Source organism: Tursiops truncatus, chromosome 10 (genome assembly GCF_011762595.2).
Source record: "Tursiops truncatus isolate mTurTru1 chromosome 10, mTurTru1.mat.Y, whole genome shotgun sequence".
Lineage (NCBI taxonomy): Eukaryota > Metazoa > Chordata > Mammalia > Artiodactyla > Delphinidae > Tursiops > Tursiops truncatus.
The window spans coordinates 28,702,502-28,726,888 of NC_047043.1; the positions used below are offsets into that span (position 1 = coordinate 28,702,502).

At 39.3% G+C, this 24,387-nt stretch overlaps 1 protein-coding gene across 2 annotated transcripts in view; it reads left to right on the forward strand.

Moving 5' to 3' along the window:
* CYP39A1 (cytochrome P450 family 39 subfamily A member 1) overlaps window positions 1-24,387 on the forward strand; it is a 65,103-nt gene that overhangs the window by 29,366 nt on the left and 11,350 nt on the right. For both annotated transcript variants that reach the window (XM_073810649.1, XM_019950005.3), the window contains 3 exons: window positions 10,742-10,875; window positions 18,036-18,131; window positions 18,977-19,065. In XM_073810649.1, the coding sequence (XP_073666750.1) occupies window positions 10,742-10,875; window positions 18,036-18,131; window positions 18,977-19,065 (319 nt within the window). The remainder of the gene's footprint in view (window positions 1-10,741; window positions 10,876-18,035; window positions 18,132-18,976; window positions 19,066-24,387) is intronic.

Here is a 24,387-nt window from a genome sequence, read left to right on the forward strand (position 1 = left end):
CCTGGTGACACTAACTTAATGGCTACACTCACCATGCAGTGGTGAGAAAAGATTTCATCTCTGCTCATAATTATAAACAAGCATAAAAACTAGCAGAGTGATAAATGAGGCTCAGATCCTGTGATGATGTTCTAGGCACATTCCATGTTGTTTGCATGATTTTAATTAGTTCATCAGTTTTACTTCGTTGCATTTAAACATTTTCATTTATTCTTGAAATCTTCTCTGCAGTCATCTCTTACCCATGTTATAACGTATTCAACTTTTATCCGCTTGGATGTGTCCCAGTACCATATAGAAAACCCATAGCAACGTCCTTGGAGGATTCTATCATGGCATATGAAAGACCTGAGTCCCTCCAGCTCACTGAAGAAGCTCACTCTTGCTACCCCTCTGCAGCCTGCCAGGGCTTGATAGCTGATTAGCCAAAGTTGTGTCTGTGATGGAGCCTTGGCCCTTATGCCACATATCGACCAAAATACTGAAGAAAGAGATCAGTAGCAGAGCCAAGGCCACTACAATGGAGTTATGAATGGAGAAAAGTTATTTTATTTAAAAAAGTTCTCTCCGTTCCCATTGCTAGCTGGACAACATGAACCTAATCTGGAGATTTTGGAGGCTTTGGCATACGATACAGGAAATTTCTTACATAGCCTCATTTTCCTCTGCTAGCCCAGATTTTAAAACTCCTGGAATAAACTCAGAAGACATTAAATTATGCCAGAGCTTTTCACAAACTACTTCTCATCCATTGACCTTGCAGAATCTATGTAGAATACCTAAGAAAGTGTTTATAAATGCAGGAGATTTCATTGGAAACCCACTCCAAATATATAATTTTCTTGTCTTCTTTTCCCCTTGGCCTTAATGACCAAGATGGTGTCATCTTGGAGCTCAAAACTGGTTACTTTCCAATCCGCTAATCCAGGCACAAAGACAAGGGTGAAACTTGGGTGGTTGATATCTGGCCCCGAGAGGTTTCCCAGGAGGCTACGTTCCTTCCATTATTTTCTGCCTATATAATACCTGAGCTGTGTCTGGTGACACCGTAACCCAGGAGATTTTGTGTGAAGTCATTCTGTCTTCATTTATCGCCTGGCTTCAGCAGGTGGAAGGAGATACCTCTGATAGCTGTAGATTATTCACAAGCTTAGAGATCGGTCCTGCTCTGGAAGTTCTCATTTTATTAAGTCTTTCACTATCTCACCCCAGTGTAGCACAGTTAATCTGCTTTGCTCATTCTCTACATTTTTCATTCAGACACAGTTCTTTTCTCTGAGTGTTCTGTTGGAGAATTATTCAGGCATTTAGATACTCTTTTGCCCTCTTTAGAAAATAATGAGATAAAGGTATTCAAGCCAGGTCGACATCTCTCCAGAGAACGCAATCCAAAAATTTAGAATTATTAGGCAGAGTTTATAAAGAAAGGGTATTTCTAGATCTAAATTGATTTTACCTGTTACTGGTTACCCATTGTTGTCTTTTTGCATCAATATCTCTACCTTTTATTTATTATAAATTGGACTATGGCCTTTATTCCTTGAGAAAAACCATCATAATTATGAAGCAGGCTTCATTTTATATTCTAGTAGGAGAGGAACTGATAATCCCTTTTTACTATATGAAAGAAATATTTCTGCCAGGAACATAGGGTACTATTTTTTTAGAGGAGAATCTTATTTGGTTGTGTTGGTATAATGGCATTAATCTTTTCTCTAAATGATTGAATGGGATTTGGTATATTTTTATATGTGCGTTGACAGATGGAAGGAAGGGTGGGGAAGGTCATTCTGTTGATTCTTGACTCTGTCTTCCGTACATCTTAATAACCTGTTCTGAGCACTATTGTTGTCCTTGGTATCTTTCTCAATTCGTTGTTACAGCTGCCTCTTTCATTCTTGGTCTGTAGTTATGAACATCAGACTGAAGCTGCTAATCAAAGTGTACCTCCAAAAGGTTATTGCTTATAATTTTCAATAGGTGTCAAGCAGAGTGCCGTGCACTGGTTATCGATCCCAGGGGAGGACTCTAAACACTTCTGCTCACTGCATCTTGGTATCAGAGTTGCCAAGGAAAACACAGTGCTGTCAGGCACTGGATGCAACAATGCTAAACTCACATAGAGAAGAAAGAGAGTAAGATCAGCTTCGGGAGTGGGTGTCAGTCCCCCATCACCAGGATGTCTCTCTCCCTGTGGGCGACGCAGGGAAATTGGCCACTGCACACCCTTCTCACACCGCAGTGGAAGGAACCCTGTCCCTTTTCCTCGGAGGGCAGATGTAACAGTGGGGTTGGACAGGTGCTGTATTCTGCACATACTTTAAGCAGAGACAGAAGAGTACTCTCTGCCCCTGAAACAGGAAAGATATTCCCACATAAGGTGATGCACCTGGCACAGGCTGTGTAGAGGCTGTGTGCGCCCTTTGTCTCTTGGTGAGGAAGTGTTCCAGGCCCAAGGCCCACCCTTCCGCAGCTGAGTTGGGGCTGAAAGACTGAGCATGAGACCCGCTTTTCCCAACAATAGGAATATATGTCTGATCATCAAAATTCATCCTAAATCCTTAAGATGCCAAAAAGTCATATCCACCCCTGGAAAAGTCCGAAGAACCAGAGCTGGAAGTTCAGAAATGACTGAGGTGTTTGGAAGAAGCTGGTGACTAGAGAGGGAGAATTGAAGGAGCTGCGACCTGCCAGGCTCCAGCTACAGTCCCTAAAGCCCTAATACCCGTATTCACTGTCCATGGACAGTCTCTAGACTTATTCTCTGCTTTTCCCAGTCTGTATCCACCACAAATACCTTAAGCTGTTTTTAAGTCTTCCTTTCCACTTTCCATCTGTCCTTCCTGTTTATTTAACTGGTATTTCTCTTACATAAAGACACTGGGGACAGGTTGAGGACAGGACCTAGAGGGAGGAAACTATAGCATTTAAAAATATACATATTTTTAGGGCTTCCCTGGTGGCGCAGTGGTTGAGAGTCCGCCTGCCGATGCAGGGGACACAGGTTCGTGCCCTGGTCCGGGAGGATCCCACATGCCATGGAGCGGCTGGGCCCATGAGCCATGGCTGCTGAGCCTGCATGTCCGGAGCCTGTGCTCCGCAAGAGGAGAGGCCACAGCAGTGAGAGGCCCGCGTACCGCAAAAAAAAAAAAAAAAAAAAAAAAAAAATATATATATATATATATATATATATATACATATTTTTAAAAAACAATCTAAATAAAGAAAAAGCCATATCATGTTCCTATACGGGAAGGCTTAATATCATGAAAATGCCAACCACTTTCAAATTAATATATATTTAATTAATTATAAGGAATATTCCAATGGTTTTGGTGGGGAGGAAATTAATGAAATGACTTAAATATTTTTTTTGAAGAATAAGTGTGATTAGAAATCAAGATTAATCGAAGTGTAGATAGGTGAGGCCATATTTGCCCTACCAGCTAGTAAAACTTATTATATAAGTTGCTATAACAAAAGAGTACATGACTGGCACAGGACAAATAATTGATCAACATGGCCCTTATTTGCTTCCCTTTTGCCAAAAAAAGCAAATTCAGAATCTTTTCTTTCAAAGGTAAAAGAAAAATTACAGGAAAAAAGTCACTTTTCTATTTTGTTTCATATTCTTGAGGCAAAAGTTTCTAAACTGTCAACATTTGCAATGAGTTAATATTCTAGAAGCCTGCAGTCATCTGGGAGACTATATTTATAGTCAGTTTATAGGGAACGACTGAGAACTAAAAAGCATGTAACTCCACAGCCTAGCATGTACTTCATAATCTTTCATCTCCTCTCATCTTCTTTCTCTTGATTTTTTAAAAATAAATTTAACTTAATATCTTTCTTACAGAATTTTGTCTCACACTACATGTTCAGTAGTGGACGTGTACAGTAATGGACATGCATAGTAATAAAGGAAGTTAGTATTTTGTAAGGAATAAAACCCAAAGTGTACACCATTTTTCTCTATCAAAGAAACATTTAGGGGTTCCAGATTAATATGGCAGAGTAGGAAGATCCTGAGCTCACCTCCTCCCAGGGACACACCAAAACCACAACTACAAGTAGAATGATTATCTCTGAGAATGACCTGAAGACTAGCAGAACAGATTTTCTACAACTAAGAATGTAAACAGAATGCCATGTCAAGATGGGTAGGAGGGTCAAAGATGCAGGCTAGACAGAACCCATACCCCCAGTGTGGTGACCCACATGTGGGAGGGATAGCGCAACTGCAGAGGTGCCCGCTTCACAGTGAGGGGGTCCAAGCCCATGTGGGGATCCTCAGCTTGGGGACCTGCATAGGCAAGATGAGCTCCCATAACATCTGGCTTTGAAGACCAGTGGGGTTTACATTTGGGAGAGCTGGAGGGCTATGGGAAACTGAGACTCTGCTCTTAAAGGGTGCACACACAAACTCACTTACTCTGAGTACCAGCACAGAGGCAGGAGAATGTGAGGGGTACCTGGGTCATATGCTGCAGGAGCTTCCCTGAACAATTTGGGGGTGAGTGCTGGAGGGGTAGGGATCTGGTGGAATTTTCTCCAGGGTTGAAGGCACTGGCCAATGCCATTTTTTTTTTTTTTAACCTCTCCTTCCACCATCTGGCCCAGTACTGGCAGGCAACATTTCTGTCACTCTCCATCAACTAGCTAACACCATGTGCCCCACGCCAGCGTTCTCCTGAGGACCCACCCTGCCCATCCCACCCTCCCCAGCCAGCCCCTTCAAAGCGGCCCCTGCCCCACCTGGCAAGTGGCCTCAGCTGGCCCCCGGCAACTGTACAACGTGGCTCCACCTCTGGGGGGCGGGGGGGCACCCTGCATGCCATGAACCCACAGCAGTCACAGCAGAGCCACACAGCCAGCCAGGGCACAGGTGCAATCCAACCACACAGGAGGATGCACACAGCACACATGTGGGACATCCCAGGAGCACCTGGCTCTAGTGGCCAAGAGGGATTGCACCCCTGTGCCCCACAGAACACCTTATACATAAGCCTGCTGTTTCAAGAACAGGAGATATAGCTGATCTACTTAATGCATAGGAATAGACACAGAGGGTTAGGCAATTGAAAAGATAAAGGAATATCTTCCAAACAAAAGAAAAAGATAAAAACCTCAGAAAAAGAACTAAATGAAACAAAGATAGCAATTTACCAGATAAAGAGTTCAAAATTATAGTCATAAAAATGTTCACCAAAGTTGGGAGAAGAATGGATGAACTCAGTGAAAACTTGAAAAGGCAAATAGAAGATATGAAAAAAGACCCAATCAGAACTGAAGAATACAATAACTGAAATAGAACATACACTAGAGGGAATCAGCAGCAGATTAGAGGATGCAGAAGAATGGATCAGCAATCTGGAAGACAGGGTAGTGGAAATCACCCAATCAGAAAAGCAAAAAGAATAAACACCAATGATGAAGGCTTCCCTGGTGGCACAGTGGTTGAGAATCTGCCTGCTAATGCAGGGGACACGGGTTCGAGCCCTGCTCTGGGAGGATCCCACGTGCCACGGAGCAACTAGGCCCGTGAGCCACAACTACTGAGCCTGCGCGTCTGGAGCCTGTGCTCCGCAACAAGAGAGGCCGCAATAGTGAGAGGCCCGCACACCGCGATGAAGAGTGGTCCCCGCTTGCCACAACTAGAGAAAGCCCTCGCACAGAAACGAAGACCCAACACAGCAACATCTTAAAAAAAAAAAAACAAAAACCAATGAGGATAGCTTAAGAGATCTCTGGGACAACTACAAGCATACTAACATTTACATTATAGGGGTCACAGAGGAGAAGAGAGAGAGAAAGGGACAGAAAACATATTTGAAGAAATAATGGCTGAAAACTTCCCTAACCTGGTGAAGGGAACAGACAGATAAGTCCAGGAAGCAGAGAGAGTTCCAAACAATATGAACCAAAGACACCCACACCAAGACACATTATAATTAAAATGTCAAAATTTAAAGACAAAGAGAGAATCTTAAAAGTTTCACAGTATTTCTTTTCACATTTAAAAGAATATTGCAGAAAGGAGTTTATTGCTGTCTCTGTTCTCTAAAAACTGACTTTTTTTTTCAGGAGCTTATCTTGAGGTCTCTGCTTGAGAAAATATGCCAGAAAACTAGCTTCCTACTGTTATTCTCTGTCAGCAATTGATGTCTCTGCTTCATTGCCTTTTAAGAGAAATCATAGAAATGCTGGATTTTTTCAAAGCTGTTATATCATTTCCCCAAATAACAGTATAAACACCAACTTTTGTTATTTGATATTGCTTTTTAGCAAAATTATTATAAAATTTGAAAAGCAAATTTCATGACCAAATTTTGGTAGGAATCATTGCTTAAGGTTATTACATCAGATTCTTTATTTTTCAGCCTTTATCTCATGCATTTTTTATCCCAGTTCACCGTCCTTCATGTGTACTATGACCTTTTGCACACACCTTAATTTTAAACATTTTAAATAAGCTGTTCTGTGAATATGAAAGACAACGTCTGTGAAGGAAGACAACTTCACGGTATAGAACAGCAAACAGAACTGAGAATCCCTGCTTTCAAAAGTAAAGAAACAGGTGGTAGAATGTGTAGGGATGCACTCTTTACATTTCAGTGGAGTATGTTCTTTGCTTCACTTCTCTGTGTGTCCCTTGGTAGACATACACCTGTCTTTCATTTGTGGGGAAGCACAGGGCCTCCTCAATGTTCATCCCCACCTTCTGATTCAGTCTCCTCAGAATTATGTCTCCAAAGGTATGAATGACTTGGCAAATGCCTGTCATTCTCCTTTTTTTTTGCAAAACATGGGTTATTTTCCCAAAATGATTAGTTAAATCTTGATATAATGTTACTTCAGGACTATAGGAACAGAATTTTTGTATTTTATGTATTTATTTATTGAATAAATGTGTGTGTGTGTGTGTGTGTGTGAAGGGGAGGGAGCTTGAAATATGAAGAAGACAGAGGAGTCATCTCTCAACAAAGGACCTGCTTTAGTGATCCTGCTTGATTCATGTTCCTTTTTTCTTTAGGTCCAAGAAATCATATTTTTATAATTAATTTTGGAATTTAAGTTACTTTTCTCTCTGCCTGGGTGAGTGCTACTCATCCTTCCAGGCTTAGCTGAAACTCCAGCCCTAGGCAAGAGGGAATGAATGCCACTGAGACTCAAATCCTCTCTTATGAAACTTATATTATAGTTATTTGTATCCAGATATTATTTTGTGTCCTTATGTCCAAGCTCCTTGAAAACAGTGACTGTGTCTTTCTTATTCGTTTCTCCTCTTAGGGGAGGTGCTGGGACCCAGGGAGAAAGGGTAAGGGCTTTTAGTGTAGACAGACATAGGTTTGAAGGCTGCTCTGACACTTTCAAGCTTCTCCTTGGACACATGATAACTTGATAGTCGGCAGATTGTGATGAGGAATAAATGAAGTGGTCCAACATATTGGTGACATTAGATGGTCAATAAATTAGTATTATTCTCTTCCTATCTCTTACAGCACCTATGCTTGGGCTAACATGTAACAGATATGAAGCAAATATATATTGAGTGAATAAATGGTTGAAGTAGTAGAATTTTAATCTATTATATATCCTTAACAAATATAAATTACAGTTACTGTGTTCTAACATGCTTGTCATCATACCTGCGGAAACCCAGAACTATACAGAATATTTTAGAAACATTCTTTGCTATTTCTGAACTCAAGACTCATCCTTTCTTTTATTTGGTTTCAAATATCCTATGATTTGGTTTGACTTTTTTTTTTTTTTTTGGTACACGGGCCTCTCACTGTTGTGGCCTCTCCCGTTGCAGAGGACAGGCTCCGGATGCACAGCCTCAGCGGCCATTGCTCACGGGCCCAGCCGCTCCGCGGCATGTGGGATCTTCCCCGACTGGGGCACGAACCCGTGTCCCCTGCATCGGCAGGCAGACTCTCAACCACTGCGCCACCAGGGAAGCCCCTGGTTTGACTTTTATTGCATTTGTGCCAAGAATTAAACAGATGGCTTCTGAATTTTACCCCAAATCACCCATAGTTTCTTCCCCGGCTGCCTTTTGTACTGGTCCCCATCTCCATTAGGCCCTAGCCCTTTTGATGATTACCTTGGCATTCTTCCAAGTGGAGCCTTCTAATTTTAGAGTCAAAACACTGGAAGAACAAACCACAGATGTGCATTGAAATATGTACAGTATGGGTACAGAGCCATTTCTAAGAGTTATAATAAGAAAGGTCTTTAACCTGAAGATGTTGTTTGAAAACAACATCTTTTTCTTTGTCTAGTCTGAGAATACTACCTTATTTTTCCTACATCACACTGGGACTTGAGAAACTAAAAATATTTTTTCAAAACACTTATTTTCCAAGCGTAGTCTACATCCCTTCTACATTTGTAGGTCCTAATAGATTTTGTTTTCAACTCAGAACAAGCTTTTGTTTATTGTATAATACAAAACATTTTTTTGAACTTTATAATTCAATTCGTCTCCTCAGAATAATTCATAAAAAACTTTTTCTCCAAAAGAAAGTCAGAAACTTCACTATTACCAGAGTCCAAACTTTTTCAAGGCCAGAATTAGGCCTGTCTCATAATAGGTTGGTCACTTTGGAGTCACACAGATCTGATTTCAAACACAAAATCTGACCCGTGGTAGTCATTTATCTGTGATCAATTAGAGAAATATTTATTTTCTGTATCCTATAGCTTCAGTAAAGTAAAATACAAAAAATAAGTAGAGGGATTGTTTGGTGAATTTGTCTAATGTAGATGCTCTAAATAGGTTTTTAAAGAGAAAAACCTTTTTTAAAGTAAGATTTAGAATGTGAAGTGTAGGTTACTGCTCATTTATTTGTAATGTCCATTCGGCAAGGGCCTTCATTTGCTGGGGTCACCTTGGTTTCCAAGATAAAGGTGAAATTGGTCTGAACTCCCTCCCAGAGTTCTAGGGATCTTTGGAGGGAGAAGTGATGGAGGCGGCCAGAAGTGGAGGCCTGTGCCTCTCGGAGTTTCTCTTGACTTCCAGTCTCGCATTTCCTGATTTCTCCACTTCCGCTCTTTTCTCTTCTGCAGTTCTGCCTCTTTTCCATACTGCATTGCTTCCTGGACATACCCAGATCTTTATTACCCCAAGTGTTAACTTAAGGTATGTGTTAGCTGACTTTATTAAAATATTAAAAAATATAGGACAAGGAAAGGGAAAATTGCACAGTAGCCAGAAACAACTTAAAATTGAGTATGTGACTTAAAGTTGAATTTTCTGTTCTTAAAAGTCCCATCTGCCATTTCTCCCTTGGAGAGTTTTCCTTAGTTTTCTAATAGGTTGTCGGTCACCTGCCATGTAGACAATGGTCTTCTTTTTCTTTTTTTTTTTCACTCAAGTACGCTCTAAAAGAAACTCAGGTCCCCTCATACATTTTTAAGTTGTCTTCTAAAATTTGTTATCCTGCATTTCAATATTTCCCTGCTTTTAAGTATCTTCAAATATTTTATATCTCATAGAACGGTTTCCTTGCCTGCATGGTGTACTTGTTAACTGTGTGTTCATTTCTCACCTCCTAGACTGAGTGTATTGCGAGAATGCCTTCATTGTTGTAACCCTGGTGGAGCCTGACTCAACTCCTGCCTCTTGCTCAGTGCTCAAAAATCTGTCAAGTTTAATGGAGTGTATAGATGCCCCTATGGGAATTAATAGACCCAGAGCTCAAAAACCCTAGTTCCCAGACTCCACTAACGAGAAACATTTGCTTCTGACGCCTCAGGAATTCCACCTGGACTGACAGAGAAGGTTTCCCAGGCAGCACCCACCCAACCCTCTTCTGCAGGATGGGCTGGCTTTAGGACAAGCCTTATCCAGAGTCAAAGAGAAATGTGGCTGGAGACCCACATTCCATTCTCATCCACTCATGCCCAGTACAGCTGGGGGGAAAATGTGAACGTTGACTTAAACTGACCATGTTGTTGACTTTTATTAAGCAAATACTGTCAAAATCGAAAGCTGAGTTATTTAATTTTCAAAATGTAAACATTTTACTTGAAATATCACTAATTAAACTGTCTCATTTGACTGAAGGCCCTGACCATATGTTGGTCCATAGAAAGAGCAACCGCAATCCTTTTCCACGTGACTTCAATCTAAATATTAGCTAAGGTATGCAACTTACAGTAGGAATGTTTGATGTACCTGTGTTTAGAGAGCTCATCGTTCCAGATGAAATACATGTGTCCCGTCACCCCTTTCCTAATATTCTTTTTGGGCTTTCTGAAATGTATGATTAAAAAGCAAAAACAAAAACAAATCAGCAGGGAAGAGATAGAAGTAGTAAGTCAGGTGGCTTCTCAGATCTCTTACTTCGTACTTTTGACGCCGATCTTTTATTGCTCTTTCCTTAAGTGGAATGAGAATTTGGACAAGAAACAATGAAATGAGTAAAAATTGAACATCTTTCTGACAGGGACTATCTTAGTCATCTGATAGCCACAGGACTGTGAGAACCAAGGTTGGATACCAATCCATTACATTACAGTAATCAACATTGGTTTAGTTTTATATGCCATACATTTTATCTTGGTAAGAAGAAAATGATGAAAAGAGTCAATAACTTATTAAACTTGGTATGCAAAAGTAATAATAATATTAACACCTGATATCAGAGACAGTATTTAACTTATATAGCTTACATAAAATCATTTTCTGGCCTCTTTAAGTCCACCTTTTTTTTTTAAATTCTCTTTCCAGGTAAAGATAAGATTAAAGTGTCTGAGGATGACTTGAAGAAACTCCCTCTAATTAAATGGTGTATTTTGGAAACCATTCGTTTAAGAGCCCCTGGTGTCATTACCAGAAAAGTGCTGAAGCCAGTTAAAATTTTGGTGAGCAATGGTTTTGTTTTAAAATAATGAACCTTCTGGGGAAAAAAAGTAGCTATTTTGCCCATTTATTATTAGGTAATTTCTTAAGTTCCATGAAGTACTCTGTGACCCTAGAATAGGTTACTAATAAGAGTTGTGCAGCACCAGTTTGTTAATATAGATATCTATCTATTGGCAACTATTTTAGCTAAAACATAAGCCTTTCATAATCATTTTGGCTATGTGATTCTATATCAAAATTAGTATAATCCTATTTCAATCGGGCAGGAGGGTCGGATAGTATTTCCTCTGCTGAACCAACCAATGAGTATTCCTGAGTTGGAATAGGTTGAGGAATTGAGTGTGTGAGGGAAGTCCTTTAGGATAACTGGAAGACAGTTCAGACCACAGATCACAGATACCGGAACAGATAGCAGGAATGCCATGGGTAATAGAAACTGATATTAGGAATTAGTGACTGAGTGAGGTCCTCTCTATGGGCAAAGTAGGAGAATATTCTCAAGTGCACCATGAAAGGTACGTGCATGTGGCAAACGTTCAGTTCAATATCTGGTGAATCATTCAGGCAGAACAAAAAACATTATTTTTTAAAGGAATGATTTGGGACCTAAATTATCCAGATAGATTATAATTAGTCAGCCCTCCGCTCTTGTTAGCTTTTTTCCCCACGGCTTAAGAGTGCTTGGATTAAAATCAAGAAAATTTTGTAGTAATAGAATTCAAAAGAGACAAAAAAATCCAAATTTGATACAAGTTGCAACTTGCTAAATCCAAAAAAAACATAGTTTAACTGATCTTATGTAGATTGTAGCATTTAGTTTCAGTGAGATTTTAACAGTTTTTGCTTTTAAATAATCAAATTATCAATTACTTTAAAACTATGACTATAAGAGAATATATATTTAAATATTTATAAATTTAAATATATATAAATTTATATATGTAGTAAAAGAATATATATATTCTGTATTGAGAGGAAATAGTCAAACAACTTGGTGCAATTAAGTAGAGCAATGTGTTTATTACTTTGAATATTACTATAATTGTTATTGAACTTTTAGTAAGCCTTGTCTATATTCTGGGTAGTAGGAAATTAGCTGAAATGCAGAATAGTTATTTGACAAATAAGTGGGTATTTTGATTGTTATTCTAAGCATATAGATACTATACAAGTTTTGTTAGATTAATACCTAAGTATTTCTGTTATTCTGGAAATGGTATTTTTAATTTTTATTCTTTTATTTATTTTAATAAAGTGGGCTTTTCTTTTTATTTATTTATTTTCTATTTGGCTGCGTTGGGTCTTCGTTGCTGTGCGTGGGCTTTCTCTAGCTGTGGCGAGCGGGGGCTACTCTCCGTTGCGGTGCACAGGCTTCTCATCGCAGTGGCTTCTCTTGTTGCAGAGCACGGGCTCTAGGTGCACGGGCTTCAGTAGTTGTGGCGCACGGGCTCAGTAGTTGTGGCTCGTGGGCTCTAGAGCACAGGCTCAGTAGTTGTGGCACACAGGCTTGGTTGCTCTGCGGCATGTGGGACCCTCCCGGACCAGGGTTTGAACCCGTGTCCCCTGCATTGGCAGGCGGATTCCCAACCACTGCCCCACCAGGAAAGCCCTGTAAATGGCATTTTTAAAAACTTTGATTCTCCATTGTACATTACTTGTCTGTAGGAATATAGTTGATTTTTGTGTGTTGACCTTGTATCTGCAATGTTGTGACATCAATATAGAAACCTAAGTTTCATTACAGTGTAAATCTGTCATTGAAAACTTTTTTTATACATTATTCTTCACATTTCATGCATCTATGGAGTTTTCATATTTATTTCAAGGCCACATTAATAGTACATTGAGTTGATAGCTTAAATATTTAATTATTTCCTGACTCTTGAGAGTTTAGGTAGTTTTTTTTTAATATGGTAATTATTTGTATCTTTGTGCCTAGTACATTCTCTTTTTTAAGGATTATCATTGAATTATGTTTTCGTAGTGGATTACTGGTCCAAGGGTATGAACACATTTATGATTCACTGCCTAAAATCCTTTTACAAAACTGGGCTATTTTATAGGTCCACCACCTATGGATTCCCAATAAAAAAATCTTAATTAAAAGTAATAGATATCCAAAACCATTTAATAAATTATTTTAAAAATTCATAGTCTCTTACTTCTACCTCCTCACACCCACATGTTCTTCCTAGAGGACACGAGGCTCAGAAGCATCCGAGGCGCCTTCCAAGCCCTCGCAGCTGCAGTTATGCCTCTCTCAGTGGTAGAGCAACCCCACAATCATGTACTCAGGCTACTATCATCCCAGAATGCTCCAGCATTTCCTTTCATTATTTTTCACATCTCTTTTTAATATTTGTAAAAGGTGCAGTGTTTCCTGTACCTGCTATTTCTTCTGTACACAAAATAAACACTGCCTTTCCTCTTAGGAGGCCCAAACTAATCACTGTGATGTTCACCCTACAGAGTTGAGACTTTAAAAATAATAAATGGAACAGGTTTTTTTTTTCTTATTACACAAGCAAAGCATGGTAATTAGGGGGAAAAAAGACCATAAAAAGAAGCTAAAGGAAGAAATTAAAAATTGCTTAGAATCTTGCAAGTTAGAGATAACCACTATGAACATTTGGTATTATTATAATTTCAGAATTTTTTTCTGTAATATGTGCATTAAAAAAATAAATTGGGGTCACACAAAGCTAGTTTTCTCACAACCTGCTTTTATTTTATTTAATAATAGATCCCAGATAGTTTTCTGTATCAATAAAAGATATCTACATCATTTTGAATTACAGCGTAATCTAATATATGGACATCAAATAAATTTTAAAATCTGTTCAATGTTCTTGAATATGTACGTGGCTTCCATTCTTTCACTATTATAAATAGTGCAAAGATTAACATTCCTGTAGCTAAATATTTGTGCACTGATTATTTCCTTAGTATAAATTCATATGACTTGGTTCTTTTAAACTTCAAGTATTTTCTAAAACAGGTGAAATGTCTTTGCTGAACATATTAATATGCTCCCAGGAATTTGGATCATAAAAATCATTTCAGATGGGATCATCTATGTTTTGACCAGTTGGACAACAGGTCAAGATTCCTTGCTATGAATGCTAGAAGTATTCTCCACTGCTCTTTCCTAATGGAATCTGAACAGGATATTTATTACAGTCTGAACAGAATATTTAGTTTTGCTCCTATAATCATTCCTTTCTATATTTTTTTGGAATAAGTGAGAATGGACAAACTCTGGTTTCTTTGGTTTACTGTATTCCTTCCTTCTCTTTATTATCAGTGTTATCAGTATTTACTATCAGTATTTACTGTATTAGAAACTAAAGCTGAGAAATTGTTAAAATATTTATTTAATAATTCACTTTAAAAATAATAAGAAACCTAATACCTATTAAAATAATTGTGTGGGGGTTTTTTTTAAGATTTTTTTTTTGATGTGGACCATTTTTAAAGTCTTTATTGAATTTGTTACAATATTGCTTCTGTTTTATGTTTTGGCTTTTTGGAGTGAGGCAGGTTGGATCTTAGCTCACCGACCAGGGATTGAACCCACATGCGCTGCATTGGAAGGCAAAGTCTTAACCACTGGACCACCAGGGAAGTCCCCAGATAGTGTAGTTTTATGAAACATAACTATATTTTTCAAAACACACAAAATATAGAAGAACAGCATCATTTTAAGTATTTGCAAATCTCTCTGATGCCTTTTGCTAATAGAAGCAATCTGAATTCCCATATATGTGTCTGCATTCAGTTGTTGTGATATATTGTTTCCTATTAATGGAAATGAAGAAGAGTCAGCCTCTCACAGACATGTAACCAAAAAAGGAAGGAGTATTTTATTAGCCTTTTCAGATATTTCTGTGGCTATTCTTTGATACTACACTAAAACTCAACAGAGGTACTTTCTTAAAAGTTTGTTGCAATCTGAAAATATATTAATGAATTTTTTGTACTCAGTTACATTAAAATCCATTGGTCTATCCTATACTTTGAATGAGTCTTTTACCCAGGAATGGTTTTTGATCTGGCAGATTCTCTGACAATGTCTTGGGACTCCCAGAAGACCCTAAGCCACCTTTGAAAGCCACTGTTGTGGAGAGAAGAGGGCTTCTTATGTTTAGGATTAATCAATGAAACCACAAAGCAGATGAACAGACTGTACCATATCAAAATTTAACGTGTCCTGTTTTTTAAAGTATAACGTAAATTAAATGTCAGCCAAAAATTAAGAATAAATGTCAGTATAAGTACAATTCAAGAGTTAATAATTATAATATTTAATGAATTCACAGATCCATAAGTAAAGGACTAATATATATATATAGATAAATGAGGATAGGACATGAACACAAAAGTTTTATAGAAGAAAATAACAACATGGAAAATACTCAGCAAAGACATAAACTTTTAAACAGCAATCAAAAAAAAACTATTTAAAATGTCAGATTAGCAGATGAGAGGGCAATGAAATTGATACTCTCATATATTTAGTTAGAAACATATCTTGCTACAAAATTTGAGGAAACAGTTGAGCAACATATATTAATAGCCTTAGATGTTCAGAAGACATAGGACATGTATATTCCTATATCTTCTGAACATATATGTTAAAAGATTTTATATGGACAATGCTTTGTGGAAGAAGATGTTTGTGATGGCATTATTTATTATAGCAAAAATAGTAGAGAACGATTGATTAAGAAGCCACTGGAGAGAAAATTATTTTAAATGAGTATACAATATAAAAATAATACTTATGGTATAATATCAAGTGAACAATATAAGAGTCAAAAATTATTCAGTAGGATAAAAACAATATGTATATACTAGGTATTCATATATGTAAACAATATCAGTATATATAAACAACAGACTATATTTAAAAACAACAATAAAAAAACCGCAAAGCTAAACTACTGTTATTAGGTAAAAGTACTGGAGGGAAGTCTAGCCAACTGATAACTGTCTTTTGTTGCCAGCTCTCTTGTTGTTTTCTTTTCTAGTTTTTTCTATTTTTCTGAATTTTGCAAAATTTCTAGAAAGCAGTTTTTATTACACAAAAGAATATACTTTTAATTTTTAAAGTACTTTTTTTTTTTTTTAAGCAACTAACACCAACCAAGCTCCTGGCCAAGAGCTAGAGAGAAAGAATGTGCTTTGGGGCTCCTCTGATGGACGCTTTGCCTTTACAGGACTCCTCTTTGCTTGAAGTAAGAGTCTGCATTCCTTACACCCACTTTGGTCTTAGCATCCTTCTTGAGTTACAACAGAGAATCCTTCTTCTCTTCCCTCGTCAAGAAAAGCCAGTCTCCGGACTAGCAGATGAAGTTCATCTGGCCTCACAGCATCCCTGTGGGGTGGGCTGGCCAAGTTCACTTCTGTCTACCTGACAGGTGTCATTATTGCCAACACAGGGAAGCTGTGAGTTCCACTTCCTAGTGATCCATGCCCTGGTCCTCTGACTATTTTGTCTCCCTCTTGATCTTTCTCTTCATGTGCCATGTTAACAATGACAGGACCGTCTGGCCCAGACATAACGATGTCCGTTTGCTCAGAGGATTCCTTTGATACAACCAGCTCTCACACCCTTTTCTGCCACTCACCCGCCTGGCATTTGCTGCTGCACCAGGAACTTCTGTCTGGTCTCCTCCCTGTTGCTAGTGTGAATGCTGTTCCCGAGGCTGCCTTTGAAGTCTTCTTCTGCTACCCTGCTTTGTAGGCTGCAGCAGTCAGCATCTCCACATCATGATCCTAGGTCAGCAGCCACTGAAGAGGGCTGTGGGGAGGGTGGGGGGAGGGGCAGGGCAGCAGTTGCCCTGACAGGATGCCTGGCCCAGGGCTGCCCCCAGACATATCACGGCCCTCCCCAGCTGATTTCAGAGCCAATCATGACCCCTCTAGCCTCAGTTGCAGCAGAGGTAGAACAAACACACAAGACTGGGATCTCACAGGTCTTTTCCACTTTAAAAATGGTAAGAGGGCATGAGCAAGTCTCCATCTCTTCCTATCTTGACCTGACTCTCCAGCAATCCTGGCACTGAAATTACCAAACTCAAGCAATACTCAGCAACCATCGGAGTCAACAGGGGTTCTCTTGGGTTAAAAAACGATGGCCCCTCCCCATACTCCACTCCCTGCTCACATAAAAAGACATGTTTTCAATTGGAACATGCTACTGTTGTAGATACGTAAACTTAAAGTAAGTGTTTTGCAGATATCTTGAGGATGCTTCAAAATTACGCAGGATTAAACAGATGTGGCTTCTGATGCTTGGCAAAGGGAGTTAACTGATAAAACGTCTTCACCTCAGTAGAGATGGTAGCTCTCTAGCGATCTCACAAAGGCAAAGAGCGATCTCTTTGTCCTCTGGTTCCTGAACAAGACGATGTAAAGATGATTTTGTGAAATAGTTTTTAGTCCTTGGTATAGTTTATATATCATGAAAAGCTATTATAATGTGAATGGAGAAGGACCATGCAGACTCTGCTGCTTGAGGAAACATACTGTTTATCATCAGTTTCACAACCACTGAGACCTCAAATGTGAAACCAACCCAATAAACCCACAACAACTTGCTTTGTCCTATGTCTTCCTAAGCAGTTGTCTTCAACTTCTTTCTGCCCTAACAGCTGCTGCTAGAGTGAAACAAACAAACAGAATCCACTGCCCCTGCCCTGCCACTGTCATCCGCATCCCCAAAGACAGAACATCCACTGCCCCTGTTCTCAGGGCCAGTATGGCCAGTGTCCTTTCTCAGAGTTAGTTTTTTCTGTTCTAGAACCTGGGAATCCACTGTGGTTTCCATCATCAAGACCACTTCCTGCAAACTCCAATATCAAACATCAAAAGCTGCATTACAGTGGACTTAAAATTTTCACATGTATCTCTATCTTCCTCCATGTAACCAAAGATATATGTATGTATAACTGATCATCAGAATTAGAAATCAGGAATTGCCTACGTTGGAAAATAGAAATGACCCATCTGGGAAAGGGATTTTCTCACCATTGATTATATGATGTATATGTCTTCTCTCTAATATGGTAATATGGTTGTAGGATTATTTTTAATGACCCAAGCTCTCATTAAAGCAGATCTCCAAACATGACTTGGAACCATTTTTCTGTTATAGAATTATACCGTTCCTTCTGGTGACTTGCTGATGTTGTCTCCATTTTGGCTACATAGAAATCCAAAGTATTTTCCTGAACCTGACCTGTTCAAGCCTGTAAGTTGTCTCTTTCAGTATACATTGTCCTTGGATTTCTGCCAGGAGTATGAATTCATAAATGAACTAGGGCTATATCATTAAGCAGCCATATTTCTCCGGTAACTAAGGCTACAAATCCCAGACTAGATTTGTAATATAGATGTCATAACATTTACAAATCAGATAGAAAAGTTTTTGGAATAAGCTTCACCAACTTTAAAATACATTTTTGTCTGAAACCATCAGGACATGTTAAAAGTAAATATGCTTGGTTCTGATAGAAGCCATATTTCATGTTCTTCAGACAATTGCTTCTGTTACTGGTTTCCAAGGAGTACAAAACTAAAAATGAAGCAAATTAAAACTGTGTTCTGCTATTTCTTAGAACTGGGGAGTTACAGGGCTAAACAAAATCTTAAGAGGTCATTCAGTCCATTCTCTGCCTTTAGGTAAAACTGTCAGAAATGGCATCCAGATGAATGAATTCTGCAGACCAAGCTTTCTCCAACAGGGAGGGCTGTCAGTGCCTCATTACTAAGTTTATTACCAAGGGCAATTTTATGATGGAGCCTGAGGCCTTATTATAAATATTCTTCCTCTTCTGAGGTCAATTCTGTGGTTGATTTACGTTGTCATTTACATTTACCACTTAACAGAGTTCTTTTTAAACCTTTTTATTTATTAGTTCCCATTCCAAAAACATAATTGTGGCTGATATTAATAACAGGTTGGAAAAAATTACCAACAACCCTGCAACTTTATATGCAAGGATTAGCTGTACAAGATCATTTTTAGCCTAGAGAAATAAAGTTAAGCTTATTTATATAAGACTGATTTAGAAAAAAAATGCTTTCTTCCCACAGGAACGTTGGAAAAAGGCAAATTTAGAGAAGCATGCTTTCTTGGACTGCTTCATGGCATTTGGGAGTGGGAAGTACCAGTGTCCTGGAAGGTCAGTGCGACAGCTGGGGCACATTTATCCAGAAAGTCTGCGGAAAGACGAGGGCTTGGAGGGGGGAAGCTTTGGTTTAATCCCTCTTTTCTCTATTATCAAAACTACAGGGAAATCTAGGAGACCACATTCTGTTTGATTGGCCCTCACATTGTGCGATGTCTTTGTGGGAATGTCTGCAGTGGCTTCTGATAGGAGACCTTGTGAGAATAAAATATTATAGTTGCAGCTGCCAGATGAAAGCTGGGTTTGTGTTCCAAATGCTCAGCTTTCCTGTAAGGATAATTTGAAGTGGTTTGAGTTCTACCTTTTTTAAAGATATAGATAGAAGAATAATATTTCTTTAACAACAACATTAGCACAGACATTTGCTGGGATTACAGAATGTCTTTAACTTCGAGCATGACAGCCGCTTACTGGGTGGTTTTTCTTTATTGAATTAGTTTGGTTCTATAAAAAGTTGCCTTTGATATCTTTTTGAGTTAAATGAATGTGGCACCCAGGCCTCCTCTTCAATGTGATGCCCTGTTCTAGTGCAAATTATTTACTGTTTATTTATTCAAAAAGAAACCTTTCTGAACATCTCACCTGTGCCAGGCCCTCTGCTAGGCATTAGGGATAGAGCACTGAGGAAGATGGACATGGTCCCTGACCTCATAAAACTTACAGCCTACATTAAATAAATCCCATTTCCTTGTTGGTGATGGTTCTGTTGGAGAAATGTTGGTACCTATTTGTAACAAAATCTCACTCAGTGAACATACAAATCCTTTAAAAATTCTATATTCGAAATATTGTAGTTTCTTAAGGCAATTGTCTTCATTGTTTGAACATAATTACCAATCCGTATTTGCAATTGTGACTTACCCAACAGCATCCGTTCAACTCCTCCTTTGCTTTATGTTTCATAATATCAACTTGCTTTTCATAATTGACACCTCCCCCAAAATGGTTTTCATTACCCTTAGCCAACCATGGAAATTCTATCTTCCTTCTTAGAAGTTATTCTAGAAGCTGAGGGGTAAGCAGATTTGTGCCTGGTGTTTCCCTGGAGACAACTGTTCGTCCTGGGGTAGGTCCTTGACTTAAACTGGCCAATCAGACTGAAAGGAGAGCTTTTCTTCTTTCACGGTTAGGAAAGTATATACTGTCCTCTCCCATTGGGAGTGAACAAGCAAGCAGGTAGGTAGCTCCAGTTGCTGCTAAGAGCAAGTTCAAGAGGAATAAGCTTTAGGGTGGTTTGGAGTCTGTGGACACAGAGTAGAGGTATGTGAAGAGCTTGGTCCATGAGATGTCACGTGCCACTGAATCATCAGTTTTGAGGAGCTACTCTACTTCCTGTTATGTTAGATAATAAATGCTTTTTATTAATAATATATATTACATATATATGTAATAAATGTTCCCTTATTTTTAAGGCAGCTTGAGTTGGAGGTTTCATTGGTTAGATCTGAAAGCATGCTGACACACCCACCAAAAAACTCCAAAGTTAACATTATAATTGAGTGTCAGATACTTGAAGGGAATAGTATAACCAACAAAAACAAACAAAACTACAAAAACCCATCATGCTCACCCTTTCTCATATCATTTTTACTTTAGAAGAGCAGTTCTTTTTTTTAAAATTTATTTATTTATTTGTTTTTATTTTTGGCTGCATTGGGTCTTCGTTGCTGCCCGCGGGCTTTCCATAGCTGCAGCGAGCGGAGGCCACTCCTCCTTGTGGTGCATGGGTCTCTCATTGCGGTGGCCTCTCTTGTTGCAGAACACGGGCTCTAGGCGCACGGGCTTCAGTAGTTGTGGCTCCCGGGCTCCAGAGTGCAGGCTCAGTAGTTGTGGCACATGGACTTAGTTGCTCCGCAGCATGTGGGATCTTCCCGGGCAGGGATCGAACACGTGTCCCTCATTGGCAGGCGGATTCCTAACCACTGCGCCACCAGGGAAGCCCAGAAAAGCAGTTCTTAAACCAATAATACAGTTATTATTTTTGTCACCAATATCAATGTTGTAAGAGTAGGTCTTCTAAAAATGTTAGGTATTACTTTTTTTCAGGTCCCTTTATATATATTCCCAGTTGTAACTAAAGAGTTTACTATAAGCGTCTTTGAAATTGAGCTAGAAGTATTTTAGACCAAGAACTGAAATGCTTTGCAATGAAGCATGTAGTATGGGCCAATGGTCAAGGATTAACTGATGACTATGGTTTCTAAGAGGGGCTGTTATGACATTACTGTGATATCTTTTGAGGCTGACAGACATTTGCTGGAGTTTGACAGTAATGGGTACAAAAGAGGGGACCATGATATTTCACCTCAATCAATAGTATATTATTTATACAGAAACTATACATTTTTCAATGTACCGAGCTTATACTATATGTAAGGCAGTGTCCTGGGTACTGCAGAAGCTTTGGGCAAGAGTAAGACATGTTCTCAGCCCTCAGCCCTGGGAGAAGGTGAGGAGGATACCATATCGAGTTCATAAATGACTTCAAGGGACGCAGGGTGAGAGATGGCCAAGCATCACGCTGTGGGAATTCAAGAGAGAGGGTGTATCTGGTCAGGGTGATCTTAGATGATTTTCTTGGGAGAGAGGCCTTTGAAGGGTTGGATGAACTTCCAGACTGAGGGAACAGTGATCGAGGGGTCATTTAGTACAGGGATATGTAGGTTAGGGGTTCTGGTTTTACTGTTATGGAGACCAGATTACAAGTAGTAGCAAGAAGACAGACTCAAAAGGGACATTGGCCCAACCGGAAAGGCCCTTTAATACCCAGGTACACAGCTCACAAAGCACTAATGAAGTATTAAAACGTTTTGGGTAGAGCAGCCTAGAGTGGGGCATGCTGACATTGCATGTGAGAGAGATGGAGTGGTGCAGTCTACCAGATTTGGAAGATGATTAGAAACAGTGACCAGGCGAGAGGTGGGGTTTGAGGAATGCTGTAGCTTTGAATCTAGGTGGCTGGAAGAGATGGTAGAAATAGAGAAATTAGGAACAGGAGCAATTTTGGGGACAAGATATTAAGTTTTCCTTTGAAAACTTTCGAGTGTGAAGTGCAGCAAAACATATACCATATAACCAAAATCTACAGGTTAAATACGAAGGTTGAATAAATATGACTTAATTTTTAAAAACCTACTTAATCTAGTTTTCCACTAAGCTTCTATTTTTAATAGTCCATAATTTTCCTGTTACTTATTTTAAACAGCCAACTCATGAAACATTTTTTTAAAAAAACAGAAAATTGTTCAAGAGGGTGAATGACTTCATTTGGACAACATATGCCAAGATAGATCTTTGCACTAGAAAGTTAATCCCACAAACCCTTAGTATAATCCCTAGAAAATCGCACCCATTCTTAGTTCGTGTACCTCAAGCCAATTTATTTTCTCATGTACCAAATACTCAGTGAGTCAGAGAAAGTTGCCTGGGAAGTAGATGACAATCAAAGTTTGTCAAGAAAACAGTCTTGTGGCCTCGCAGCTGTCGCCCCTTGGTGTTCGGGCCACTGAGGCAGTCCGAGAGCCCCTCTCCCAAGTGAACACTAAATAAGAACTCAGTGTTGCCATCGGCTGCGAACCAAAAAGCAGAATGGAAGAGCTAGAGGTCCTCCTCAGAACGATGGGAGTTCAGAAAATATACGTGGAGGGTGAACCCCTTGCTAGGCACTTCCCTGTCGTGGAAGGGACCCCTTCCCAGGAAATCTACTGCTGGAGAAGTCCAGTGATTTTGCAGAAAAACCAACAGGAGAAAGCACATGAACTACTAGACTTTACCAGCCACGGTAGTATGGGAAATGAAGAGTGGACATTCTCCTCTTAACTGTGAATTTAGATGGAGGAATGGGACAGGGGATTTCCAGTGGGCGTCTCTGAGAGTTGATGATCTTAGCAGAAAGGGATGTGCTTGCCATCCCCACCCCCTGGAACGCACACCAAAGCCAATAGCCCTGATTTTCCTTGGTTCCCATCCCTGCAAGAGGATCCCAGTTGGCTGTATCATTGTGCTAACTGATATGGGTTAAATTCCAATGTAAAACAATAGCCCTCATCTTTGGCAAGATAACCCCCTTACAAAGGTATATGCTTGGATGAGAAAAGGGTGTAATAAGAGGAAGGCTGCAGTACTTGAGACATGGAAATGAGGCATGGATTCCTCGGGGATAAAAACTGTGATTTCTACTTTTTTGTGTGTTTGGGTTCTTCATGTATCCTAGGGCAGTACAAGTCATAAAGTCATGAACTAATCTGGAATTACTCATGAAAATCACATTGCTGTTGGAAAATTAATTCAAACATAGGTCCAGCTGATAGTAGGTTAGTAGTACTATTATTCAACCCACCAAATATCTCTTGAGCACCTAGTGTTAATATGATTTCCTTCATTCGGTAAATATTTATCAATTGTATGCTATATGTCAGGGTAGAGTTCTAGGAGCTACCTTGGAAAACAAAATAATGGATGAAGTCCCTTCCCTCAAGGAGCTTATAATCTAACTCAAGACACCTTATGAAACACTAGGGAGATTCAAAGGCACATAACATTCCTGAGTTGCTTATAATGCAGTTGGAGAGATGAGACACAGCAGCATGCAAAACAAGCTCTACTGAATAGCAGGAGACGGTGCTTGAGAAATGCCAGAGGACTCATCTATGTCATAATTGTCATAGGAACTCAGAGGGAAGGGCACTGGAAAAGGCTTTATGGGCTAGATGAGAATAATTAGTAAACAGCACAAAAGACAGCATACCTTCCTGAAAGGCAGTGGTATCAAACGTTGAGGGTAGAAATAAAATTAAGTGCTCGCAGGTACCTGTGTGTTAGTGGTAGCAAGGCAACTCTATATTTGGGGTTTGTGAAGCTCTGAGTACAGTAGTTTCTATATGTTTATTATATTAACGATGATGTAATTTTAATAAGTGTGCCTTATTCAGTAAACCAACTTTGAGCAATCTTGTATTTGAGAAGCATTATACTTAGAGGTAGCTGAATGCTCTAGAGGAGTGAGTAACACCAGTCCCTCTGGATTTCATGAGAAGTTACGAATTCAGTTCATTCTGAGGAATTTGTTACATAAACAAATGCATCCCCTCAACTCCCGTTGGTAAATGGAACGGAATGAACTGGATTTACTAACATAATATTGCCCTAACATTTTCACTATGGCCACACACACGTCCTGGAGGGGATGTGAAAAGGGTCGAGAGTGGGAAGAGCGGATGTAGTTAACTCCAAGACTGAGCGAGGCTGCCAGGTCCTTTATTAACTTCTAGCCATGCTTCTCTCTCCTTTCTGCTTTACTGAGGGGCAGTGACTCGC